At 34.3% G+C, this 22741-nt stretch overlaps 4 protein-coding genes across 8 annotated transcripts; 2 read left to right on the forward strand and 2 right to left on the reverse strand.

Moving 5' to 3' along the window:
• Positions 1-11111: 11111 nt before the first annotated feature.
• On the forward strand, positions 11112-15187 carry LOC105782229 (protein DNA-DAMAGE INDUCIBLE 1). 4 transcript variants are annotated; one of them, XM_012606828.2, is made up of 16 exons: positions 11112-11170; positions 11268-11334; positions 11494-11526; positions 11781-11908; positions 12033-12264; positions 12453-12518; positions 12667-12729; positions 12820-12864; positions 13116-13177; positions 13390-13483; positions 13660-13752; positions 13848-13917; positions 14044-14114; positions 14227-14281; positions 14690-14715; positions 14845-15187. In XM_012606828.2, the coding sequence occupies exons 2-16, from the start codon at positions 11269-11271 to the stop codon at positions 14971-14973; spliced, it is 1233 nt and encodes a 410-aa protein (XP_012462282.1). In that variant the 5' UTR covers positions 11112-11170; position 11268; the 3' UTR covers positions 14974-15187. The 4 variants fall into 4 exon arrangements, with proteins under 4 accessions (XP_012462282.1, XP_052482544.1, XP_012462279.1 ...); XM_052626584.1 differs by having other exon boundaries at positions 11127-11170; positions 11250-11334; positions 11757-11908; XM_012606825.2 differs by having other exon boundaries at positions 11127-11170; positions 11250-11334.
• Positions 15188-15467: 280 nt separating this feature from the next.
• Positions 15468-16865, reverse strand: LOC105782232 (uncharacterized). The gene is made up of 2 exons (XM_012606833.2): positions 16634-16865; positions 15468-16227 (listed from the first exon to the last, which is right to left on the reverse strand). Exon 2 carries the CDS (start codon positions 16188-16190, stop codon positions 15519-15521), a length of 672 nt encoding a protein of 223 aa, XP_012462287.2. The 5' UTR covers positions 16191-16227; positions 16634-16865; the 3' UTR covers positions 15468-15518.
• A 915-nt stretch (positions 16866-17780) lies between these two features.
• On the forward strand, positions 17781-20666 carry LOC105782228 (protein CLMP1). Of its 2 annotated transcripts, XM_012606824.2 has the most exons (2): positions 17782-17959; positions 18270-20666. In XM_012606824.2, exon 2 carries the CDS (start codon positions 18322-18324, stop codon positions 20437-20439), a length of 2118 nt encoding a protein of 705 aa, XP_012462278.2. In that variant the 5' UTR covers positions 17782-17959; positions 18270-18321; the 3' UTR covers positions 20440-20666. The 2 variants fall into 2 exon arrangements, with proteins under 2 accessions (XP_052482419.1, XP_012462278.2); XM_052626459.1 differs by having other exon boundaries at positions 17781-20666.
• Positions 20667-20719: 53 nt separating this feature from the next.
• Positions 20720-21644, reverse strand: LOC105781590 (uncharacterized protein At4g26485). The gene is made up of 3 exons (XM_012606115.2): positions 21464-21644; positions 21127-21328; positions 20720-21052 (listed from the first exon to the last, which is right to left on the reverse strand). The coding sequence occupies exons 1-3, from the start codon at positions 21642-21644 to the stop codon at positions 20776-20778; spliced, it is 660 nt and encodes a 219-aa protein (XP_012461569.1). The 3' UTR covers positions 20720-20775.
• Positions 21645-22741: the final 1097 nt, after the last annotated feature.

Here is a 22741-nt window from a genome sequence, read left to right on the forward strand (position 1 = left end):
CTCCAGAAATTCGGCCGAGAACCACTGCACCGGCCGCCGCTCGCCGGTGCCACCGTGCACGGCGGCGGGGAGACTAAAAGTCTCCCTTTTTCTCTCTGATGACTCTCCTCGGCCTCCTGAATGCTTCGGCGGCGACCAAAAGGTAAAAAAAAGCTTATTCCTTTTTTATTTTATGCGATATTTCGATATAAACAAAACAATAAAAAATATAACAAAATAAAATGAAAATCACCTTTAAAACATTTGTTGTTTTTTTTATTTCTTGAATGTTTGTAAAAAAAAGGACCTTTTACAGATGCAAAGATCGGTTTTTTAAAATCGATTTCCCCCATTTTACAATGTCCGAATGGCTTTATATAACCTTTTACAATTTTTCTATTATTTGCTTGTTGTTGCTGCTTTCTTTGCTTGTTTGCAGGTGGGCAGTTGGGAGCGGGTGAGGAGGCTGTATGGTGGCAGAGTAGGTGGTGGCAGCGGCGCACAGAGGGTAGGTGGTTGAAGGCCCTAGGTGAGTCGCACCTAAGGGTTGCTGCTGTTTTTCTTTTTTCTTTTCTGCAAATGGGCTAGGGTTAGGTAGATTGGGCCTGTTGGGTTGTATTTGGGTCTGATTTGGTTTGGGCTCTTAGGTGGTTTTTTTGGGCCCGGGCAAAATTGAGCTGTACAATGTACATAAGTTGAAACAAATTACATTTAATTGCATGATATTTTGATGGAGATTTATGTTTTACAATGTTAGAAGTGTTATGGAATGATTGATGATAGTTTAAAATTGGTTTTGGATGCTTCAAGCATATTTTCGGTAATCTTCCCTTAGTGTCATGACATTGGATGTAGCTAGAGTAATATGCCTTCAGTGTCACAACATTAGATATCATTGGAGCATTTCGTCTTTAATGTTGCAACACCCATTTTTTAGTGTTATGACATTGACTCCGTTTACCTTGTTTTGACCCAAATAAGCCTCTAACGGTCCCCGTTTGCAACCAAACTTTAAAGGAAGCTGAGGAATGACTTCAAAAGCGTCAAATGAGTCTATTTATGTTAAAACAAAGTTTTGAAATTGATGTTGGAGTTTAGTCTTAGTGTCCAAATGTGACATCCCTTGCTTGAGATGTATCGGCTCATTTCAGGTGAGCGATGTTACAATAGAAAGGACTAAAATGTAAAGTATATAAAAGGTATTATGTGAAACCAATATTGTGATTAAATACATAAATTAAGTGCTATGTGATAGTAATGAAGTGTAAAATGATATAATAATTATTGAATTTTAATGAATTTAAGGACTAAATTGTAAAATATTTAAAAGTTACTATGTATGCTAACATAGTGAAATAAAATATTTAAGTGAAGTGTTATGAGAAAGTAAAGTGCTTAATAATAGTGAATTAAAATCTAAAGTGCTAAATGTTGTGAATATATGTTATGTTTGCATTTTTCTGAATTATGAATAAAGTGAATATGTGAAATGAAATTGTAGTGAATTTGTTTATGTGATTTAATGTGAATAAGTAATATGATACAAAGTGATATATGTGTGATATATCAATTATGCTATATGAAAGTGATATGTGAATAAATGTCTTAGTGAACTCAGAGGAAATATGATGCATGATAATGAAATGGTTTTGGAGTTGAGAGGGACTAGGGGTTTGAATGGGAATTGGGTTGGTGATACAAGGGTTCAGAGGAGATTAGGATACGAGTATTGGGTTATGTGATTTGTTTACTGGAGTTCCTATATATTTTTTCTGGATTTCGCATTATCGGAGTTCTGTTATGGGCCGGGAGTTCGTGTTTGGCTTAGATCTATACAATATATCGAAATTATTGAACTCCGTTGAGATTCACTTAAGACTGCAAAAGTGAAATGTGAAATTTGATTAGTGGTTATGTGTTAAAGTAAAAACTATAAAATTTAAAGTTAATTTAAATGATTTTATATTCTGAAAAATGAATTAAAAGTTTAAGTATATTAGTGAAAGAAATTGTGTTGACTAAATGTTATTAAAATTATTTAAATTGTATATATATATATATAAATGGTAAGATTGAATTTGGTTGAGTACTTACTAAGCTATTCACGTAGCTTAATGTATTTATTTTAAACGAGTAAGTAAAAAAAATAGATAGAAGATTCGAGGAGTACTTCTTCAATAGGATCACATCAACTCTCAAAGTTTCAAGACTCATTTAGTATATGATTTTGGACTTAGAAATGGCATGTACATTAGGTGTTTTTTTGTTATGTTTAAATTGTACTTAAATGAAATTATTGGAAATTACATGGTGTTTGATAATGAAAAATAAAATATAGTATTTTGAATGTTAATCTAATACATTTTGAGGTTAAACATGTTAGAAAAAGTTTAGGGATGATTAGAGGTTGTTTAGACATGTTTTAGTGATGTTTTGACTTATTTTTGGGCTCCCCTGCACTAATGGTGCAATACCTTTGATACAAGTATTGGTATCTAAAATTCAAAATGTTAAAATCTACAGTAAAATAGTAAAGGTATTGATACCTAGCATGTAGGCACTGGCACCTCTACCTAAACCCTTAATTTGCCTTATTTTAACCAAAAAAGGTCTCTAATAGACACAGATCGAAATTGAATTGTAAGGGATGTTCATAAATAGTCCAAAATGCTTTAAAGATTTTAATAAAGTTGAACTGAAAGGTATAGATAAAGTGAGTGGTTTAGTGTTAAAAATGTGACACCTATTGCTTAAGTTATCGGTTTAACCCTAGCAAGGGGTGTTTTAGAAAAGCTTGCCTTGTGGGGTTTCACCTTTCTACTCGTGGTGTCAACTTTAGCCCTAGTGATTTCTTTTTAGTAGCATTGACCTTGTGATTGATGTGATCATTGTCACTTTGATCCTTAGTCCATTAGAGGTCGGGATTCACCATACAAACCTATTCGATTGGTGGTTGAGGCTACTTTGATGGTCGTAGATTCCTCCTCCATCATTGGCTCCATCTTTCTTCATGGCGATTGATGATGTTTTTTTAGTTGTTATAGCATGGTCTCCCTTTGAAGGCGTTACATGTTGTCATTAGGTGCATCTACCTTCACTTCTGACTTTTTGGCATTCCTATTCTCTCATCCAGCAACAATGGCTTTGATGTTTAAAGACTCCCTTGGTATTTGCTTGTCTAGCAATAAACTTAAATGTACTTGAACAAATATCCTCTTTCATTCATAATAATTGGACAAAAAAAGATAGTTACCCACTAAAATCAAGACCTATCAAGTTTTACTCTGGTTTTATGAATGATTAAAAAAATTGTGTTTGGGCATAAGGTAAGTTGTTTTTTAGTAAAATTTTAGGTAAAAGATAGTTTCCCTTTTAAGTTTAGTGTAAACTACACCTAGCCTTATAGTTTTAAGAATCCTTACTTACCTCCATCATGTTTGAAGAAAATTTCATAAATCCCTACTTATAGTTGTCTCCTTCGAGTTTGAAGAAAATTTCATAAACCCCATTGAGATTTTTTTTACTAAGCAAATTTTAAGTAAAAGATAATTTTACCCTCCTTGCTGATTTATATATTTGCACTATGTTTATTTTTTTCACTACTTTTAGTTACAAATAATGAAAATTAAATTATATTCTGAAGTGCTATAAAATTAAGTATATTTGACTTCTTTTGTAAAAATAAATAAATTTTACTTCTATTTAAGGGTATGCCATCTTTCAGCAAACAACACTCCACAGACTTTTTTAACGAAGTTGGCCTCCCTCAACAATGCATTAGCTTAAAGGCAAGGTTAATGTATTAAGAATTTTAAGAGATTTTTATTAGAGTTGTGTGACTTAAATTCCTGTTAAATGAAATAAGAGATTGCTTGCAAGTCAAGTTAAATAAAATATATTTTATTTTAGAAGATTTAGTATTTATTAGCATAATTTATTTGACCTACGAGTTTAGCCTATAAATAAGCTCTTTTACAACATTAGAAAAACATCCATTAAAAGATTAAAACTTATAACACTTTTGGAGAATGTTGTGTTTATGTTTTGAGGGTTCTTTATTTTTAGGTTTCGGAGTTTAGTTTTATCTCCATCTTTTGTACTATTCATTCTTTTGTCATTATAGCAAAATTATCTTTACCCGTGGTTTTTTATCCTCTTTGGATGAGTTTTTTCACGTTAAATTTGTGTGTTCAATTTCTCAATTTCTTCCGCTATTTAACTTATTCGTTGATTAATCGGGTCGATCCCCAACAAGTGGTATTAGAGCTTGTTCAATTTTTCGTAAATCAACCCGTTCAGAGATGGTAGCAACAATGTTTGACATTGAGAAGTTCGATGGTATCACAAATTTCAATCTATGGCAAGTTTAGATGATGACAATTCTAGTTTAGACCGGCCTGAAACAGGTTGTTACTGAGAAAAAGCCTGAGAATCTAGATTAGACAGGATGGGAAGAGGTTGATGAAAAGGCTCTGTCTGCAATCCAGTTGTGCCTTACGAATAGGGTATTGCAGGAGGAATTTGTAATAGCCCAATTTTAGTGGTGTTGGAAATAATTATTTCGAGACCACAATTTCGACAAGTGAGTTATTATTTTAATATTTATTTAATGTCTATCGGATTATATTAGGGTTATATTAAAGTTTCATTAAGAAATTTTGAAGTTTAATTGGTTAATTAGGTAAAAGGACTAAATCATAAAAGTTAAAAAGTGGGTTTCTATTAGTTAAAAGGGTCAAATGGTTATGAAATTTTAAATCAATGGACTTATTTGGTGAATATGCCATACATATTGTTAATGGACAAGTTTATAGTGAAATTTAAAGTTAAATTAGTAAGGTAAATTAGTAATTAGTTAAATAAATACAAAACAAATAACAAAATACTATCATATTCTTTCTTTTATTTTTGTTTCAACCAAAATCTCCATGAAAGGAGAAGCTTGAAGTTCGGCTAGGTTTTAATTCATTTCATGGCAAGATTTTGTAATTTATTTTTAATGATTTTTATGTTTTTGAGTTCGTATTAACTTAATCTAGCTAGCCCGGGGGTTAATTTGCAAAATTGTTAAAGGTTGAAGGGCATTCCATGGTTGCTTTTGAATATGTTTTAAAGTTATTTGATAGATTATTAATCTTGTTTGTTAAACAAACTTGTTTTGTTAAGTGATTTTTGATGAATTTTGAAATAGGGATTAAATTGTTGAAAGTGTAAATCCATGGGTTTTATTGTGAAATTTTGGTAATTATGGGTTGTCTCAAGGTCCCTAGTAGAATTGGTTAACATGGGTTTAGTTTAAATTGGTTAAATTTTAAGTTATGAGCTTAAGGACTAAATTGTGAAAAGTTAAAATATTATGGGTAATTTTATAATTTTACATAAATATGAATTATTGATTGAATTAGATACTTGAAGTACTTAATTGAATGAAATTATCTATTTCGATCAAGATAAACAACAATCGGATTTAAATCGAGTAAAAGCGAAAGCTTTAGATTAGTTTCAACTCTAATTCTACAACCATAGTTATCGAGGTAAGTTCATATGAATTATAATCGTATTAATGTTAGTTAAATTGATTACTTGTTATATTGTGTTAGTTATAAATGGACTTGAATATACTGTATCGATGCTTTGAGTAATTTACGAATAAATAATCCCGTTTGAACCTTAAGAATTATTAGGATAGAATGACATGTAATTAGGAATTTCATGTTTTGGGTGCTGGTCTTGAATGTCCTACCAATGGTTGAGGTCCTGCATTTGTTGCGGATTCTCTACAGCTCGTGTGAGCATCATCGTGTAGCTAACATTCTGACCCACAGCTTGTGTGAGCACTATTAAAAAGGAAAGGTTACGGTTATATGGAAAGGCACACTATGTGTGAGCATTCCCGATTATTCGATGCAACTCTAGATGGTTCAACGGGTAAGTAAAGGAAATCGCATAGTATGTGTAATACCCGATTTTGGCCCGGGTAAAAAGGCCCAAATAAACAGTCCGATTACAAAAAAAAAAAAAGAAAGAGGGCCCAAACCCCAGACCCAATTTTTGTGAAAGAACAGTGGCCCAATAATATGTAGCCCAAATGCCCAAGACGATAGTCAGAAACCCTAGGGTTTCTAGGGAAATCCTCAAGCGCCGCAGCCAAGCATCCTTCATGATCGTAGTACTTGCACATCAAGAAGGAAAGCAGCAATATATGGAAAGGAAAAGATTTGCAAATCAAATCAATGTAATGGAAAGAAATCAAAAGATTGAAAATCAAATCAAAGCAAAATATGGAAGGAAATCAAGAGATTGAGAATCAAATCAATGTAAACATGATTTTATTTCTATATTTTTTTATATATTATGGCTATATAAAGCCATTGACGATACTATAATGAGGATCGAAAAATCAATATAAAAAAAAGTTATTATTTTCAAAGCAAATAAAGTACCAAAGAGCAAAGATCAATCAAAAAATCAAAAGGTTGATAGTTTTTTTCGAACTTCAGTTTCTTTTCTATTTATTTTACCCGAATCTTTTTTTCATTTTTTTAAATACACGAAAAGGGAGAAAATGAATACTTACTTGCGGGAAGGAGACGAGAAACCCTATTTGCTCCGATCAGATCAGGGTTGAAGGGGCTTTGAATCCATTGAAACGGCGGCGGCGGTTGACTGTTGGAACCCTAGCAGAGGAGGCTAGGGTTCATAAGTTTTGTTTTTTTATAAATATGGCAGAAAGTGATTTTTTTGTTTTAAAATGTTACTTTTATAATAAAATTGAAACGGCGCCGTTTAAGGGGGCAAGATCCGCGCGTCGACCCGACCCGGATTCAGGATCCACGTGTTTTTATGCGGAGGGGCAAATTGCGCTTTAAGCCCCTCCCTCCGCCTTTTAATATATTTTCAATTATTTTTTTATCTTTTAAATTTGCCCTTTAATTTATTTTCAATTTCAATTTAGCCCTACTGGAACGATGTCGTTTTAGAGGAGAAGGGAAAATTTCCCTTCCAGCCCCTCTATGTAATCCGCACGTTTAATTTAATCCTCCAAACTTTATTTATTTATGAAATTGCCCTAGTTTTTTTATCATAGTTTAAAATTAGTCTTTTTTTAAATTAATTAATTTCAAAATATTTTTTCTTTCTTTCCTTTTAAGCTTATATGTGTAATTATTATGTTTGTGATGTATATATTTGTTACCTTATATATTTATGTACGTATATATATTATACTTTCTATACATATTTTATAATTTATATATATATATATATATATACATATATGCAATCATTATCTTTATGGTCTATATTTATTAACTTACATATATATGTACGTATATATATATTATACTTTCTACCCATATTTTTATAATTTCTATATATATATTTCTTTATTCTCATAAATGTATTATATATATAAATATTTTTATATAAATTTTATAGCTTTTTTAAATTTTAATGTATATATTATGCGTTTTTTTCCTTTATATTTTTGTTCATTTGTTTGTTGATTTATGTTTTCATATTTTTTGATACTTTGCATATCATTGGTTTTTTTAAATTTTTATTTATTTATTTGTTTATCTTATTTATATACAATTGACGTATTTATTATTGTTATTTGTTATTGCAATATTTATACATGCATTCAACATAACATTACATCATTTTACTCAATTTTAAAAATAGAAAGTTTTCCAAATTGAGATAATGCTCGTATTTAGGATTTTCAAGGGAATTGGGCCCTAACGTATTGAGTTCCGATTTTCTTTGTTAAATCCAATAATCGAGCATTTCTCTTTAATCAAAAAATAAGAATTCATTATTGGGAATTCAACACGTTGTGTCCTAACGTATTGGATGTGACGCATTGATTTCTCGAAATGAAGATTTCTTTTAAAAATAATAAAGGAAATATTCCGAGTTTGGGATTTTAAAGGAATTGTGCCCTAACGTATTGGGTGTGATTTCTTAAATCTTGGATAAGTGGATGTTCTTTTAAAGTAAAGGAAATATTCCGAGTTTGGGATTTTAGAGGAATCGTGCCCTAACGTATTGGGTGTGATTTCTTAAATCTTGGATAAGTGGATGTTCTTTTAAAGTTTTATTGCACAAGTATTTTGGCCCAATTCATTTTTGGGGAAAATTAGAATGTTGTGCCCTAACGCATTGGGTGTGGTATCTTCTTTCTCTGAAATAATAAGGGTCTTAATACGTAGCCTTTTAAGTTTTGCTAAGGATTACGTTTTTCCAAATTCTCGACCTTAAGACATTAATCAATTAACTAGGTACCAATTTTTGGGCGTAATGAGGGTGCTAATCCTTCCTCATATGTAACCGACTCCCGGACCTGTTTTTTTCTAAAACTCGTAGACCAAAGCCGTTTTTTTAGGTGATCCAATCACACCTCAATAAAAGATTGGTGGCGACTCCCAATTTTCATTTTTTAAAAGTCGACAACCTAAATTTTTTTGTTTTCAAAAAAATGGTTTCGACAGCTTGGCGACTCCGCTGGGGAAATTTTTTAAAAAAAAGAAGAGAGTCGAGCCACAAAGTTGATTAATTTTTGTCTTACGGTCGAGAAAAATATTTTTAAAAAAATATCATAACATCCTTTCGCATTCATTATCTTATTCCTTAAATATTGTTTGCATTATACATTTCATGAGTTGAACACTTTTACCCTTTTAAGTGGGAGTGAGAAGCTATGCCTTCGTGAGGTTTTCACCTCCGTGTAGGGTAGTGGACTGCTTCCGGGATACATCCGTACCTATGTCTTCGTGAGATTTTCATCTCCGTGCAGCTATAGGGAAATGTATTCCCCTGGACCGAACTCGATCCATATGAGCCTATAATGGGTGAGGATGGAGGAATCTGCTGGTTCGGGTACCTTTACCCTAGAAGCCAAACTTCATATAATGAACCTTAGGAGTCCACCCTAGGTAGAACTATACTGAACCCTAGTAGACATCCGATTAGGTGTTTTACTATTTCTTGATTATTATATGACACTGACCTTTTGTGTTTTATTTTGTTTGCATGACATGGCATTTCATTTCATCATAAAAGGCGTCAGTTCAGATTCGGTTGCCTTTTATGAAGCAATTCGAGACAGGTTTGATGTTCAGATTCGGTTGCCTTTTTAAGGCGTCAGTTCAGATTCGGGGGCCCAGATGCATATGTTTGTTAGGTTTTTAATGTGATTTATTCATTTAGTGCTAAATTATTTTATTTAGATGTTTTGATGTTGAATGCTTTTTTTATTGCTAAGTAATGCTCTATAGCCCTAATCTGATGACGGAGACAGGTTAAGGGTGTTATAGTATTGATGAAGAAAACCTCATCCGCCTTGGAAAAGGTTAGAAACTCTTTATGCGACTAAGTCTCTAGCTAACCGTTTAGTGTTGAAACAATATTTATTTACGTTTCGCATAAACGAATGTGAGCTTCTTAGAGATCACATTAGTAAATTTATTACTTTTTTGAATGATTTAAAGAATGTTGAGGTTAAGATTGACGATAAAGATCATGCTATGCTATTATTGTGTTCTTTACCCTCTTCATATAAGTCTTTCAAGGAGACCCTAATTTATGACAGAGACAAACTCTTGTTTGAGGATGTGAAGGGTCATTTGTTGAGTAAAGACAAACTCGACAATAAGTTTGGTTCAGATAGCAAGAAAGATAAACAAGTTTCTATTTTGGTAGCATCAAAGAAGCGAGACAGGAGCTCCTCTTTGTTGACATTTATGGAGAGTCCGTCTTTCAGTAGTACTAGTGCTTATTTGAGCCAATGGCTACGAATAGAAACTATTTCCCCGAGTCTGGATCGGCTACTTCTTGGGAATTTCCCATTATTGATTTTGTTAAATGCGATTGTAATGCCTCTTTAGATCTTGTTTGAAGTGGTTGATGGATGGTGGATTTTGGTTGCAAAAGCCTTTACTATTCGAGTGGGCATGTTTGTGGACTAAAGACAGGGTTTGTGGAGCAAGATATTTGTTTCTTGTGCTATACCCATTGTTGATGATTGAAAAGAAACACTAAACCTATTGCAAATTTGGAGTGTGAAAAATGTCTTAAAGCCCAGTCCACATGTTTATAACCAAAGTCACAAACATATCACTCCACGTTTTTCTCAGATCCAAAAACCTCCATTTCCCACTCCCCTTTTCACGTCTCTCTTCCTGTTAAAAACCAAAAAGTTTCCCTGTAAATAAAAGAAAAAAAAAGATGTGTTTTGGGAGAATATGTATGTGCTGCACATGTTTGGTAATTATAGTGATTGTGATCGGTACTTTGTTTGGTTTTGGTGTTTTCAAGAAAGGGATAGAGAAGATAAAAAATTCAACGCACGATGAGATTGATTTTTATCCCTGTGATCCTTTATTCTCTCCTTGTGGAAGGCCTGTCTTGGGTTATGGAGCTCCACTTCAATTCTAATTTCTTCCCCCCCATTTTTTTGGTTTTTAAATCTCATTTTTTTCCCAGTTTGGATTGTTTCTTTCTTGGGATTTATGAATATTATGATGTGTTTACATTTAGATTCTTGAGTGATGCTCTTCAATTTAAAGACGTGATTTCTTTAAGGTGGCCTCTTTGCTGAAACACTCAATTTAATTATTTCAGAAGTCGAAGGAGGATAGACCCCTGATCCAATCAATAGCGGAGTCAGCAAAATTGTTTTCCTTTCTCAAATTAATTTGTATATTTTTATAATAGTAAAAATATAATTTTTTTTTATTTTAATAATCATCTAACGATTTAATTTATTCTATTTTAGTCCCCCACTATTAATATTTTCAGTTTCATTACTTAATTTTTTAAAATTAAATATTTTAGTCACTTTTGTCCCTAAGTGAATAACAAAAGTTTAACGTAAATTTTATCATTCTAATTATAATTCTAAAAATTATAAAATATATTTAGAAAAACTTAAAAATATCTGCATATAAAAGATTTTAAATTTAGTATCATAGACCAAAATCAATATTGATATACTTATCTAAAAGAAAACGTATAGTGGTAATATCATACAACAAAGACTACCAATAAACGTATGACACGTAAGCGATTAACTCTAGTCCCCATTGTGGAGAATCACTTGCACCTACTTCGACAAGAAGTTAAAAGAGCGAAGGGAACTGAAACTCTGTCGTAAGAAACAACATCCAATATAAAGTAAATTGAAACAAAGGTAAATTAAAGTCCTTTCTTTTCTTATATTTATATATTACTAATTATTTGTTAACCCCAAAACTTTCATTAAATCAAAGATCTAAAGCTTCTGCCAGGATGAGAATTACTGTAATGACTGCAGATGAACAGATCCTTAGCTTGGATGTTGATCCTCATGAAACTGTTAAGCACCCTTTAATCCCTTCTTTTAGTTCTTTACTCCTTTTTGCTGATTTTTTTTTACTTGTTTTATTAGATTGAATTTGTTTTGAAAGCTACCCCTTTTTCCTCAATCTTTATACTTGTTTTGCTGATTTTGGTATTTTCCTTTGTTTCTAATAGGTTGAAAATTTGAAAGCTTTGCTTGAAGTTGAGGTAAGAGATTATTACCCTTTTTTTTTCTTTATGTTTCCTTTTTAAATTATTTAATCATTTTGGGGGTTAACTGAGACCATTGTCTTTCTTTAGTTTTGGGGTTCTTGAAAGTTGATTATTGAGATTCATTAGCTTACGTTAGTTGATAAAAGATACAATTTTTATCCCTTCCTTCCCCAACAGAAGTTTTGAGTGTTGGAGGTGGATCGAAGTTTATGCTAATAGGTTAGAGCTTGTTTGGGTTTTATGGGCAGACTATGGTGCCATTGCAGCAGCAGCAACTGTTGTTTAATGGAAGGGAAATGAACAACTCTGAGAAATTGAGTGCTTTGGGTGTTAAGGATGATGACCTAGTCATGATGGTCTCTGGTGTTGCTTCAAGGCAAGTAGTTTTCTTATCTTGCTTTTTGACGTTGACACTTTTTAATCTCATCTGTTGAAATATCACTGACCTGACTTGGATGCTTGTTATGAGATTTTAACATGGATGTGTACTGTCAATGCAGTGGCAGTGCATCTAGGAATGACTTGAACTTGAATCCTGATGGATCTGCCGTGAATCCTGCAGCTTTCCAACAACAGATTCGACAGGATTCTAATCTAATTGGACAATTATTTCAGACCGATCCTGAGCTTGCTCAAGCCGTTGTCGGAAACGATCTCAACAAACTGCAGGAGATTCTCCGAGCTCGTCATCAACGAAGATCTGACTTGCGACGGCAAGAGGAGGAGGAGCTTGTGAGTAGCTTATATTAGTTGTCTATGCCTTTAGTTGGTTGTGAATCAGTGGTGAATGTATCATGATTTGATAAAATTATTGAGAAAACTTATAAAATACTAGAACAGCATGATCATATTTATGATAAAATTGTTTTTTCTTGATCATCTCTTTGATTGATGCATATTTACTTAATCTTGCCCCATAGGCTCTTCTTCAAGCTGATCCTTTTGATGTTGAAGCACAAAAGAAAATTGAGGCTGCCATTCGGCAGGTTAGTTTTCCTCAACATTTGATCAATCTAACTTAATTGTATCTTATTTGCTTTTGAAATGTGTTCATATATTAATTTACAGTTTGACAAAGGATTGTGGTATCTCCATACTTAGCACTCGATTTCCTTTTACAATATTGTGATGCAGAAAGGGATTGATGAGAACTGGGCTGCTGCCTTAGAATATAATCCTGAAGGTTTTGCAAGGGTGGTATGTAGGCTTGCTTTCCTTGCGAAGTATACCCATTTAAATTTATTATTTTTCCCCTTTAGAATGTAATCTTCTTGTCGTACTAATCAGGTTATGCTGTACGTGGACATGGAGGTTAATGGTGTCCCATTGAAGGTAAATTCGATGGCAGGTCCTTTACACACATATTTCACAAGGGTCACCGTTATGAGATTGTAGCATATGGCTTCCGTCATACCTTTTGTGATACTTTTCCTTTCTTTTGTGCACGTCCAAGGAACACTTCTGCAGTTGTTTATTGATTTTCTAGTTGAAATTCTGCATTATTGTATTAGTATATACTCTTGATGTTTGAATACAGGATTCTGAGAATACTAATTTTTTTTTACTTTATAATTTGTTTTTAGGCATTTGTTGATAGTGGTGCCCAGTCAACAATTATTTCTAAAAGCTGTGCTGAGCGATGTGGGTATGTACTACTAACGTTTTGCCTTTTTGATATCTAGAAAGTTCCTTCTGCTATAGAAGTCATCGTAGCTTAATTGCATTAGTCATTGAAATATTCCCGTCCCTCCTTACATGGAGAAGGTGTGGGGGCTTGCAATTTACATTGTGTCTGGCTTCTTGAAAAGGGCAATTTTGTTGATACTAGTCTTGCTGTTTTGGTGTTGTTTCCTCCAGATTGCTGAGGCTTATGGATCAAAGGTATAAAGGTATTGCTCATGGAGTTGGCCAATCCGAGATACTAGGACGTATTCATGTTGCTCCAATCAAGGTAGTATGTCTATTGTTTTTCTAGTATAAAACACTTCGTAATCTTCTTTTCCTTTATGGTTGCTTTTATATGAAATTTGTCCGATAAGTTATCCTCATCATATGTCTCATTTATTACAATTCTTTACTTGCTCATTATGCTTAATGTTGCATCCAACTTCATGGTTTCTCTTGTAGATTGGGGAGATATTTTATCCTTGCTCCTTCTTGGTTTTGGACTCTCCCAATATGGAGTTCCTCTTTGGATTGGATATGCTCCGTAAACACCAGGTAGCTTCATCTCTTTTTAATATTGTGACGTATTCCTCCATTTTTGTGCTTCACATTCATAACTCTGCCTAAACCTTACTGCCACATTTGTACAGTGTATTATTGACTTGAAGGATAATGTTCTTAGAGTTGGAGGAGGAGAAGTTTCAGTACCATTTTTGCAAGGTTGGTGACTTTATCAATATATTGTGGAAGTGTTGCAAAGCTTCCAGATTATCACGCAATCATTGACGTCAATCTTTTCATGGCTTTCCACAATTGAATTTCTTACCAAGTATTTAATCTTCTCAGAAAAGGACATCCCTTCTCGCTTCCTTGATGAAGAAAGGCACTTAAAACAAGCATCAAGCTCAGGAGCTGCTGTAAGTCCTTTTACATATCTGCTACAACACACACACACACACACAAACAAATGTATATATTTATTTATATATATCTGCTACAACACACACTGAACTTTGTCTGATCCTTCAGGTGACAACTGGAACAACAAAGAAGGCTAATGTGCCATCTGGAGGCCAGTCTTCCGGTTAGTAATTGGCATCTCACTATGTTGTCATGCATGTTTCATGTTGCTTTTACTCCAGAAATTCATCTTAATGCAAGCATATGGCTTTTAAGTACATATTCTGATTTCCGGCATTAGTTAGTTTTGACCTATATTACTTGTACTAGGGTTTGAGTATTGAGAATGGGTATGTACCCTACATGGGTTTGTCATTTCTTTCCAAGTTTTATCATGTCTTTAGAGGGTCCTTGGAGGGTGATATTCTTGTACTCATTTTTGAACATGCATGGAACACATAAGAAAAATGAGTGATTCCTAGCTACATCGGTTGAGCTCTTGTTTCTTGAAAGAGGCCTTACGCAAGTCATTTGTAAGGGATTTTTATTACGATTCTGAATTTCTCTGGATGTTTTTTCTTCTTTGCTCCAGGAGGTGCACGAGGCGATGCAACACATGTATGTCTTCTCTAAACAATTCTTTGAGCTCCTTGCTAGCTTCTTTGCAGAATATTTTCTTTAAGCTGTATTCGATAACCCAAGGAATTTGGTTGGTTCAGCTCCTAAACTTTCGTTGTTATTCTGCAGAAACCTGAATTTGAAGCCAAAGTTGCAAAGCTTATTGAGTTGGGGTTTGCAAGAGAAATGGCGATAGAAGCTCTTAAATTATGTGATGGTAATGAAGAACAAGCTGCTGGGATTCTCTTTGGAGGCTGAAAATTACTTCCAATTTTCTTTCTTTTCTTTTTAGAACTAATGTTCTGATTTCAGTCACCCAATTACAAACTTTTAACGCATTGAAATTTATGTACTTTGATTATCTATTTCATTCGAACTGTTCATACACAATTGCCAAAGTGTTGTAATTCAAAAGAAAGCTGAAATTACTCTTTAATTTCCTTAATTGAAATTTCCTTGTTTTTAGTTTAAACTGCAGATTCATCATGTAGCTGAAATTTCATGCAGCAGTTATGGTGGTGTTTGCATAGAGGTGTAAATTCACCAAAACAAAGCAGATAGTTTCATTGAAATGCAAATTTAAACACCATCATTGAAGTAAATATCATTGAAAAACTCGTAAAAGAAACCTCGTAGGATGGTTTCCAGAAAATTCACTAAATCCCTCGCTGTCAAAATTTCACATGTAATACTCCCAACAAATACCATATCCTGTTTATCTTTCTTTTTCATTTACCCCCCGAGGATGACAGTTAAAAATCCATAATTCAATAACAAAACTCCAATCAAATTACAAAGAACAGTCAAAACCTTTCTGCCAATCTGGCTGTAACTTGTCTAAGTTTTGAATAGACTTTCCCAGCAGGGGAACCTAATATGAGGCTGCAAAGAGAATCCCTGGCAATCTTGATGTTAGCAAAAGATCCCAGTATATGAATCTTGGTGTCAGCGATGACGATCCGAGTCTTTGTAGCATTCTCGATAGCAAACTTCGTTTTACCACCTTTCCCAGACAGTCTTCCAATGGCACGAGACAAGTGCTCTCCTCTGAGTGTCTTTACATCCTTGATTTCAAAGGACTCAACATATAGCTCATCCAACCTCAAAAGAGCAATGGAGTCTGGGACATCGAAACCCAACATGAAAGCCTGGACAAAGTCGGCACACTTCTGTAGGTTACTAACATCAGGTGTATCGGATCTAGTTTTCAGTTCAACTTTCCGAGCTTTGAGGTTCATACGGATATCAATCTTCATCTGTTCATAAATTGGTGTATAGATATCCATCCAGTATTTCTTCAGAGGTGAATACCTATGCGGTGGAACCGAGACCTTACGAAACTGGATCCGACCATCGGACATCTCATGAGCTTTCAGAGGCTCGAATTTCGGCTTTGGGGGCAATGTATTGGATTCAAGTTTTGTTTCAGAAGCCACTGTTTCAGTCTCCATGCTGGTGGGTGCTTCAGCAGACATCTTTCTGCTATTTCAATACAATCAATCTACTTGAAGCCTGAATGAAGGCAAAATTACAACAAATTCCAAGTTATGATTGAAGTGCAAAAACTGAAATATTCCCAACATGAAGAAATTATACTAGACATAAAAACAGCATTACATTTCTAAGATTTATGTTCAATGGGATCAAATTTTCTTACTTGAATATGTCAGAATCAATCAATAACATAAACGAGTAATCCCCAAAGCTAAACTAACCAACCCCAACTTAAATAATAACAAAAAAAAAAGGCATAATTCAAGACATATTCATCACAAACAGTAGTACCCAATAGAACAAATTTTGCATAGAACCCAAAAAAAAAAAAAGAGAACTTCTGGAAACACGGATCTTATATACATGAATTCAGAGTGATAAGAGTTGACGAGAAGGAAAAGGAAAAGTAAAAGGTTGAAGTGACCTGGAGAAGAAGTTGGAAGAAACGTATGGTAGCTGGAGTGGATACTCAAAGGGTAATTTCGTCGTCAAAGAGCGAACAAAGGCGGTTAGGCACAGTTTGAAGTTGTTTCTATTTTTAAAACGAGAGAAGCCTCAAAATGAGCCTAAGTCGAAGCAGAGATGGAGACGAGTAGCGTCAATCAGAAAGGCAGAGAGGAACCTTAAAACCTAAAACCCTCTGACTGTGTTCTCCAAATTGTGCTTTGGACTTTGGGCTTTTAAGCAGACTGCACGCATCCTCATGAACTGTGGGCTACAAATCAAGCCATCTTTTAGTTATTGTGATCTAATATTATTGGAAAAAGGACTTCTATGGTGCAATTATAGTAATTTAATCTTGTGAGCATTTAATGGAAGGCAATTACAATATCAATATTTTTCATCCATTCTAGATTTAATAATGAATTTAGTTCTCTAAATTTACACATTTTCTCATTTTAGTCTTTGATTTAATAAATTTAACTGCCAACATTTACACATTCTATCAATATTTACATTAAATATATAAATATTGAGTACTAAATTTGTTATTATACTAATCATATTTAATGGCAAGTATTAACTTTGTGATTAATTATCTTTAGTTGTTCACTTTCAAATATGACACGATTAAATTGCTTCAAATTATTTTAAAGGTACTAATTTACTCAATATTAAAATTAAAATTGACCGAAGATGTGTTTTTTACCAAAATTTTTATTACGCGTGTAGTTGTAATTTTAAGATTTAGTTCATATGCTTAAAGAGTTACAAATTAAGTGATTGTAATTTTATGATTTAAAATCTTAGTCCAATAATTAACATTGTTATCATTTTAATTTAGCACGTTGATTAGATTGTTTCATATGATGTGATGTGAAATTGAAAATTTTGATAGAAACTATAAAAACGAAGATGATTAGATTATGAGTTTTAAATTTTAAAAAAAGGAAAATTGAATTTTAACAGGGATTAAATCTTAAATTTTATTAAAGTACTGACACTAATAACATAGTTTAACCTAAAAATATTTGTAAGATACACAGGTTGTATTAGAGTTGGGGTATAGGCCCAAGGTTGCAGGCTTAATTTGTCCTAAAGTGGATATATCTGACTCAACTATGGCTATCTTATACCACTAGGGTTTCTGCCCTCCCAAAACCCCCCATTTCGGTTTTTTCTCTTAATCAAAACCCCATTTTCCCTTTCTCAACTCTCAGGCACTTGAATGAGCAAATCCCACTTTCCTGATTCAATGATCAAAGCTAGAAAGCTAGCAGCAAGCTCTTCACTTTATTAAGTATTTTCTGTAAGTACCATTTTCCTCACTCTGCCTCTCTCTCTCTCTCTCTCTCTATCACACGACCATAGTTTACAAGGATTTCTACTTTTGTTTTGTATCAGAATAAGAATTGAATTTCTTCAGTCTGTTGTGTTTGAGAGAAAAGAGAGAATCAAAAAGTTTGAATATTTTTTAGTCATTTTATGGGGAAATCAGGAGGTAGAAAAAAGAAGGGTGGTTTAAATGCAAACCAGGTTTCAGTTGATAATAATTCTAGTAATAAAAATTCACATGTTAATGGCGGTGTTGACTTAGACTCTTCTGTGTTTTTGAAAAGAGCCAATGAGCTCAAAGAAGAAGGCAATGTCAAGTATCAAAACAAGGACTATATGGCTGCTCTTCAACTCTATGATAATGCTCTTAGGCTTATCCCCAAAACCCACCCTGACCGAGCTGTCTTTCACAGCAATAGAGCTGCTTGTTTGATGCAAATGAAACCCATTGATTATGATGCTGTTATTGCTGAGTGTAATATGGCAATCCAGGCTCAGCCTCTCTATGTTCGAGCCCTTCTTCGAAGGGCTCGAGCCTTTGAGGCTGTTGGAAAGTATGAAATGGCTATGCAGGACGTGCAACTTCTTTTGGGGGCTGAACCCAATAACAAGGATGCTTTGGAGATTGACCGGAGATTAAGGACTGCATTGGGTCCTCGTCTGGAGGCTCAGCAAGACCTCCAGAGCCGGCCCTCTCCTGCTGCACTTGGGGCTTCTGCTGTTCGTGGTGCACCAATTGCTGGCCTTGGGCCTTGCTTACCTGCTCGTCCAGTGCCTAAGAAGACATCGACATCACCTCCTCGAGGATCAGCTGTATCACCAAATAATAAGCTGGATAAGCACCAAATGAATGTAGCACATGAAACTGGTTCCAAAAACAAGAACCAGTTGCCAAAACTCGTGCTGAAGCCTTCGAGTGGTTCTTCAAAAGCAACTGATAATCCAAATAAGGATGGCCTGAGAGAAAAGTCTTTTTCCACTTCTATGCGTGGGCAGGTTCCTGAGGTTGCAATTCAATGGAGGCCATTGAAACTTGTTTACGATCATGACATTAGGCTTTCTCAAATGCCGGTTAATTGCAGCTTCAAAGTGTTAAGAGAGATTGTGAGCAAACGTTTTCCTTCATCCAAGTCAGTTTTGATCAAATATAAGGATAATGATGGAGATTTGGTGACTATTACTTGCACAACAGAACTCAGATTGGCCGAGTCTTCTGTAGATGCTCTTGTTCCAATAGAGCCTGAAGCCGATAAAACTAGTGGATTCAGAACGTTGAGATTGCACATTGTTGAGGTGAGTCCAGAGCAAGAGCCTCCACTACCGGAAGAAGAGGAGGAGAAGCCTTTGGAGAGCCAGGGAGCTAAGTCAGATGAAAGTGTGTCGCACTCGTCTCTTGGTGATTCTGTTTCAGAAGGTGTTGATGTGGAGATTGAAAAGACAGAGAAAGAAGCTTCAAAGAGGAAAATTGGGGCTACCGAAGATCCAGAGTGCAAGGAAGTGGAGATGGATGATTGGCTTTTTGAGTTTGCTCAGCTTTTCCGCACCCATGTTGGTATTGACCCGGATGCTCATATTGATTTGCATGAGCTTGGAATGGAGCACTGTTCAGAGGCTCTTGAGGAGACGGTTACAAGTGAGGACGCTCAAATCCTCTTTGACAAAGCAGCTGCTAAGTTCCAGGAGGTGGCTGCTTTGGCTTTCTTTAATTGGGGAAATGTTCATATGTGTGCTGCAAGGAAACGGATTCCCTTAGACGAGTCTGCCGGGAAGGAGGTAGTGTCAGAGAAACTTCAAACAGCGTACGATTGGGTTCGTGAAAAGTATTCTTTGGCAAGAGAGAAGTATACTGAAGCACTCTCGATCAAGCTGGACTTTTATGAAGGGTTGCTAGCATTGGGACAGCAGCAATTTGAAATGGCTAAACTTAATTGGTCTTTTGCACTTGCAAAGAAAATAGACCTCTCAACATGGGATCCTGCGGAAACACTTCAACTTTTCAACAGTGCAGAGGAGAAGATGAAAGACGCAACAGAAATGTGGGAGAAGTTGGAGCAGCAGAGAGTAAATGAGTTGAAGGATCCAAATTCAAGCAAGAAGGAAGAGTTGTTGAAGAGAAAGAAGAAACTGGGAAGCGGTGCTGAAAATGAGTTCCCAGGAACAGGTAATCAGTGTGAGCTTTCAGCCGAAGAAGTAGCAGAACAAGCAGCTGTGATGAGATCACAAATACATCTTTTCTGGGGCAACATGCTCTTCGAACGATCCCAAGTTGAATGCAAATTAGGAATGGATGGTTGGAAAAAGAATCTCGATACTGCCGTTGAACGCTTCAAGCTTGCCGGCGCATCTGAAGCTGACATTTCTACAGTTTTGAAGAATCATTGCTCAAATGGAGATGCAGTTGAAGGTGATGAAAAGAAGGTAGTTGGAGATGTGAATCAAATATCTGACAAGTAAATACAAAATTGGTATTTACCATAATCCATGTGATAGCTTTAGTGAATGAAAAGTGCATTTTTCCTCATCTACTTGCAAATGAACAATTGGGTCCCTATATTGATGAGTGTTGTACTTGAAAGATTTTGGGTTTCGAGGTTATGTTTACTCTGACCCCTTTTTTTCATTTCCTTGAATATTGTTTGGACACCATTGAGCCTTGCAATAAACTACTTCATTTGATTTCATGTAATTTGGCATTAACTGAAAGCATTTTCAATTTTTCTTGGTGAATATTACTTTTAAGATTTGAGAAAGTAAGCAGTCAATTCTATTACAGGAACTAGCAAATATGAACTAATTCATTATCTTGAACTTGTATGTACTGGATTTTCCAATAGGAAAGCTTTGATCGCACCGTTGACCTTCTCCTCTTTTGTTTTTATATCCTGGATAATCCCTGTAAAAAAATGGAACTTCATCAAGCATCCCTAATCCAACTTCATTAGCGAGCTTCTCAATTTCCCACATATTGAACGGATGTGTTGTTTTATGTGTTATATGAACTTCTCCATTCTCTGTCAGCATCTCAACTGCGTTCCTCAGAAATCCTTCCACCACATTCTTATGGAGACTGAAAAAAAACCATTTATTACATTTTTCATACCCTTTGAATGTATACGTAAATAGATTTTATTTAAAGCTTACTTAATAACGTAAGGTGTGCTTTCACTCGTGAAGAAGAATCCAGCATGAGGAAAGTTGAAGACAATACGGTCGAACAAGTTCGACATGAGCTTGGGATGTTGGCTCATAGTGCAGCAATCTACTTCATGGATAACTGTACATCCAATATCTTCAAGTCGAGACACGTTTGCCATTGCTTCATTGTACTTCCTGTTTAACATCACTATCATTCACAGACTCAATATATACAATCAGTAAACATCAACATTGAACAACAGTGATAACATTCAGTCAAGCAGAACAGTAAAAAATAGAACCTACACCATTGTAACATATCATCAAAAGTTCCACGACAAACCTTTAGAGTCAAGTGAAGTGGTGACCATGTTAACACCAGAGCCTAGAGACGTGGCCAAAGAGGCAGCAAAAGAGAAATCACCCTCACCAACCAGCAGTATTTTATGACTGCTGCTATAATGTTTTATCCTTTTTTCTGCTTCCATTTCATTCCTTTGACATGCAGTATTCCCAGATCCCATGTATTTACAAGAACTAGAGGCCTGGCCTTTCCATATCCTCCATTGAATCGTGCCTTCAAACCCAAGATTTTTTAGTTTTTCGAGGTTCATGTTTCCAAAGAATCTTTTCATCAATCAATGCCTTGGTTTCGTCTAGTTTGTCTTTGGAATGCAGAAGATCAAAGGCCAAAATTAATCTACATTGCAGCATTATGATTCAAGATTAGTAGATTAGTTTGTTTATTATCTGTAGTTAATTAATTGGCACATCAGACATGGGATTAAACTTAAAAATCTTCAACTCCTCCGCCATTAGTTGCCTTAAAACTTAGCCATTTTGATCAAATTTCAGCTTTCTCTCACACTAGTATTACGAAATCCAGTTTCTTTTCTATACCTTTGCGAGCTCAGTGATATTAGATTTGGGTCACTTGTAATTTTGTTTTATTCTAAAATGTATAAGTTATTTCATAAATATATGAAAAGTTTTAAGAAAAATAAAAGTAGAGAGTAAAAATAAGTAAGTCATAGGAATTCAAATTTCAAAGCATGTCCAGCTGGGCTCGCTTTCATACTCACTATCTAAATAAAAATAAAAATAACCTCTATTTTTTATAGGCTAAACGGATTAACTGTTTCATAATATAATAAAAAATCGAAACAAACATGACTTCTATGTTTTGAAAACAATTAAAGTGATTTGTGTAATAAACACTAATGCTATGTTTAGTAAAAGTATTATTTTTACACATTTTTAATATATGGGTTAGTAATAAGTTAATTTAATTGGCAAAATTTAGCCACTCCAATAACTTATTTTTAGCAAAGAGGTCTTAATTATTACTTATTTTTTAATTTCAAATTTAAAATTGTACTAGTTCTTTTTTATTTTATGTCTAACTATTGTAATATATATGTAATAAATAAAGATTCCTTTCTCGTATTATTACACAAGAGACATAAATTGTATAACACCAAGTAAAAAAAATAGATTTATTTTTAAAATTACATTTACTAATTTATTAATACATTAATATCTTAGGTTAGATTTTAGTCACTTATGTTTGAAATGTTACGTTTTAGTCACTTACGTTATCAAATTGTAACATTTTAGTCCT

The sequence above is a fragment of the Gossypium raimondii genome, chromosome 13, assembly GCF_025698545.1.
Source record: "Gossypium raimondii isolate GPD5lz chromosome 13, ASM2569854v1, whole genome shotgun sequence".
NCBI lineage: Eukaryota > Viridiplantae > Streptophyta > Magnoliopsida > Malvales > Malvaceae > Gossypium > Gossypium raimondii.

Excerpts from the sequence above, each read along its gene's own strand:
- LOC105782229 (XM_052626584.1), top strand. The coding sequence starts at position 11,269 with ATGAGAATTACTGTAATGACTGCAGATGAACAGATCCTTAGCTTGGAT. Across the intron at positions 11,909-12,032 it reads GTCTCTGGTGTTGCTTCAAG|TGGCAGTGCATCTAGGAATG; the intron begins GCAAGTAGTTTT and ends CTGTCAATGCAG. Across the intron at positions 12,519-12,666 it reads TTGAGGCTGCCATTCGGCAG|AAAGGGATTGATGAGAACTG; the intron begins GTTAGTTTTCCT and ends ATTGTGATGCAG.
- LOC105782232 (XM_012606833.2), bottom strand. The coding sequence starts at position 16,190 with ATGTCTGCTGAAGCACCCACCAGCATGGAGACTGAAACAGTGGCTTCT.
- LOC105782228 (XM_052626459.1), top strand. The coding sequence starts at position 18,136 with ATGGGGAAATCAGGAGGTAGAAAAAAGAAGGGTGGTTTAAATGCAAAC.
- LOC105781590 (XM_012606115.2), bottom strand. The coding sequence starts at position 21,644 with ATGGGATCTGGGAATACTGCATGTCAAAGGAATGAAATGGAAGCAGAA. Across the intron at positions 21,329-21,463 it reads CACTTCACTTGACTCTAAAG|TGATGTTAAACAGGAAGTAC; the intron begins GTTTGTCGTGGA and ends TGTGAATGATAG. Across the intron at positions 21,053-21,126 it reads AGCACACCTTACGTTATTAA|TCTCCATAAGAATGTGGTGG; the intron begins GTAAGCTTTAAA and ends GTTTTTTTTCAG.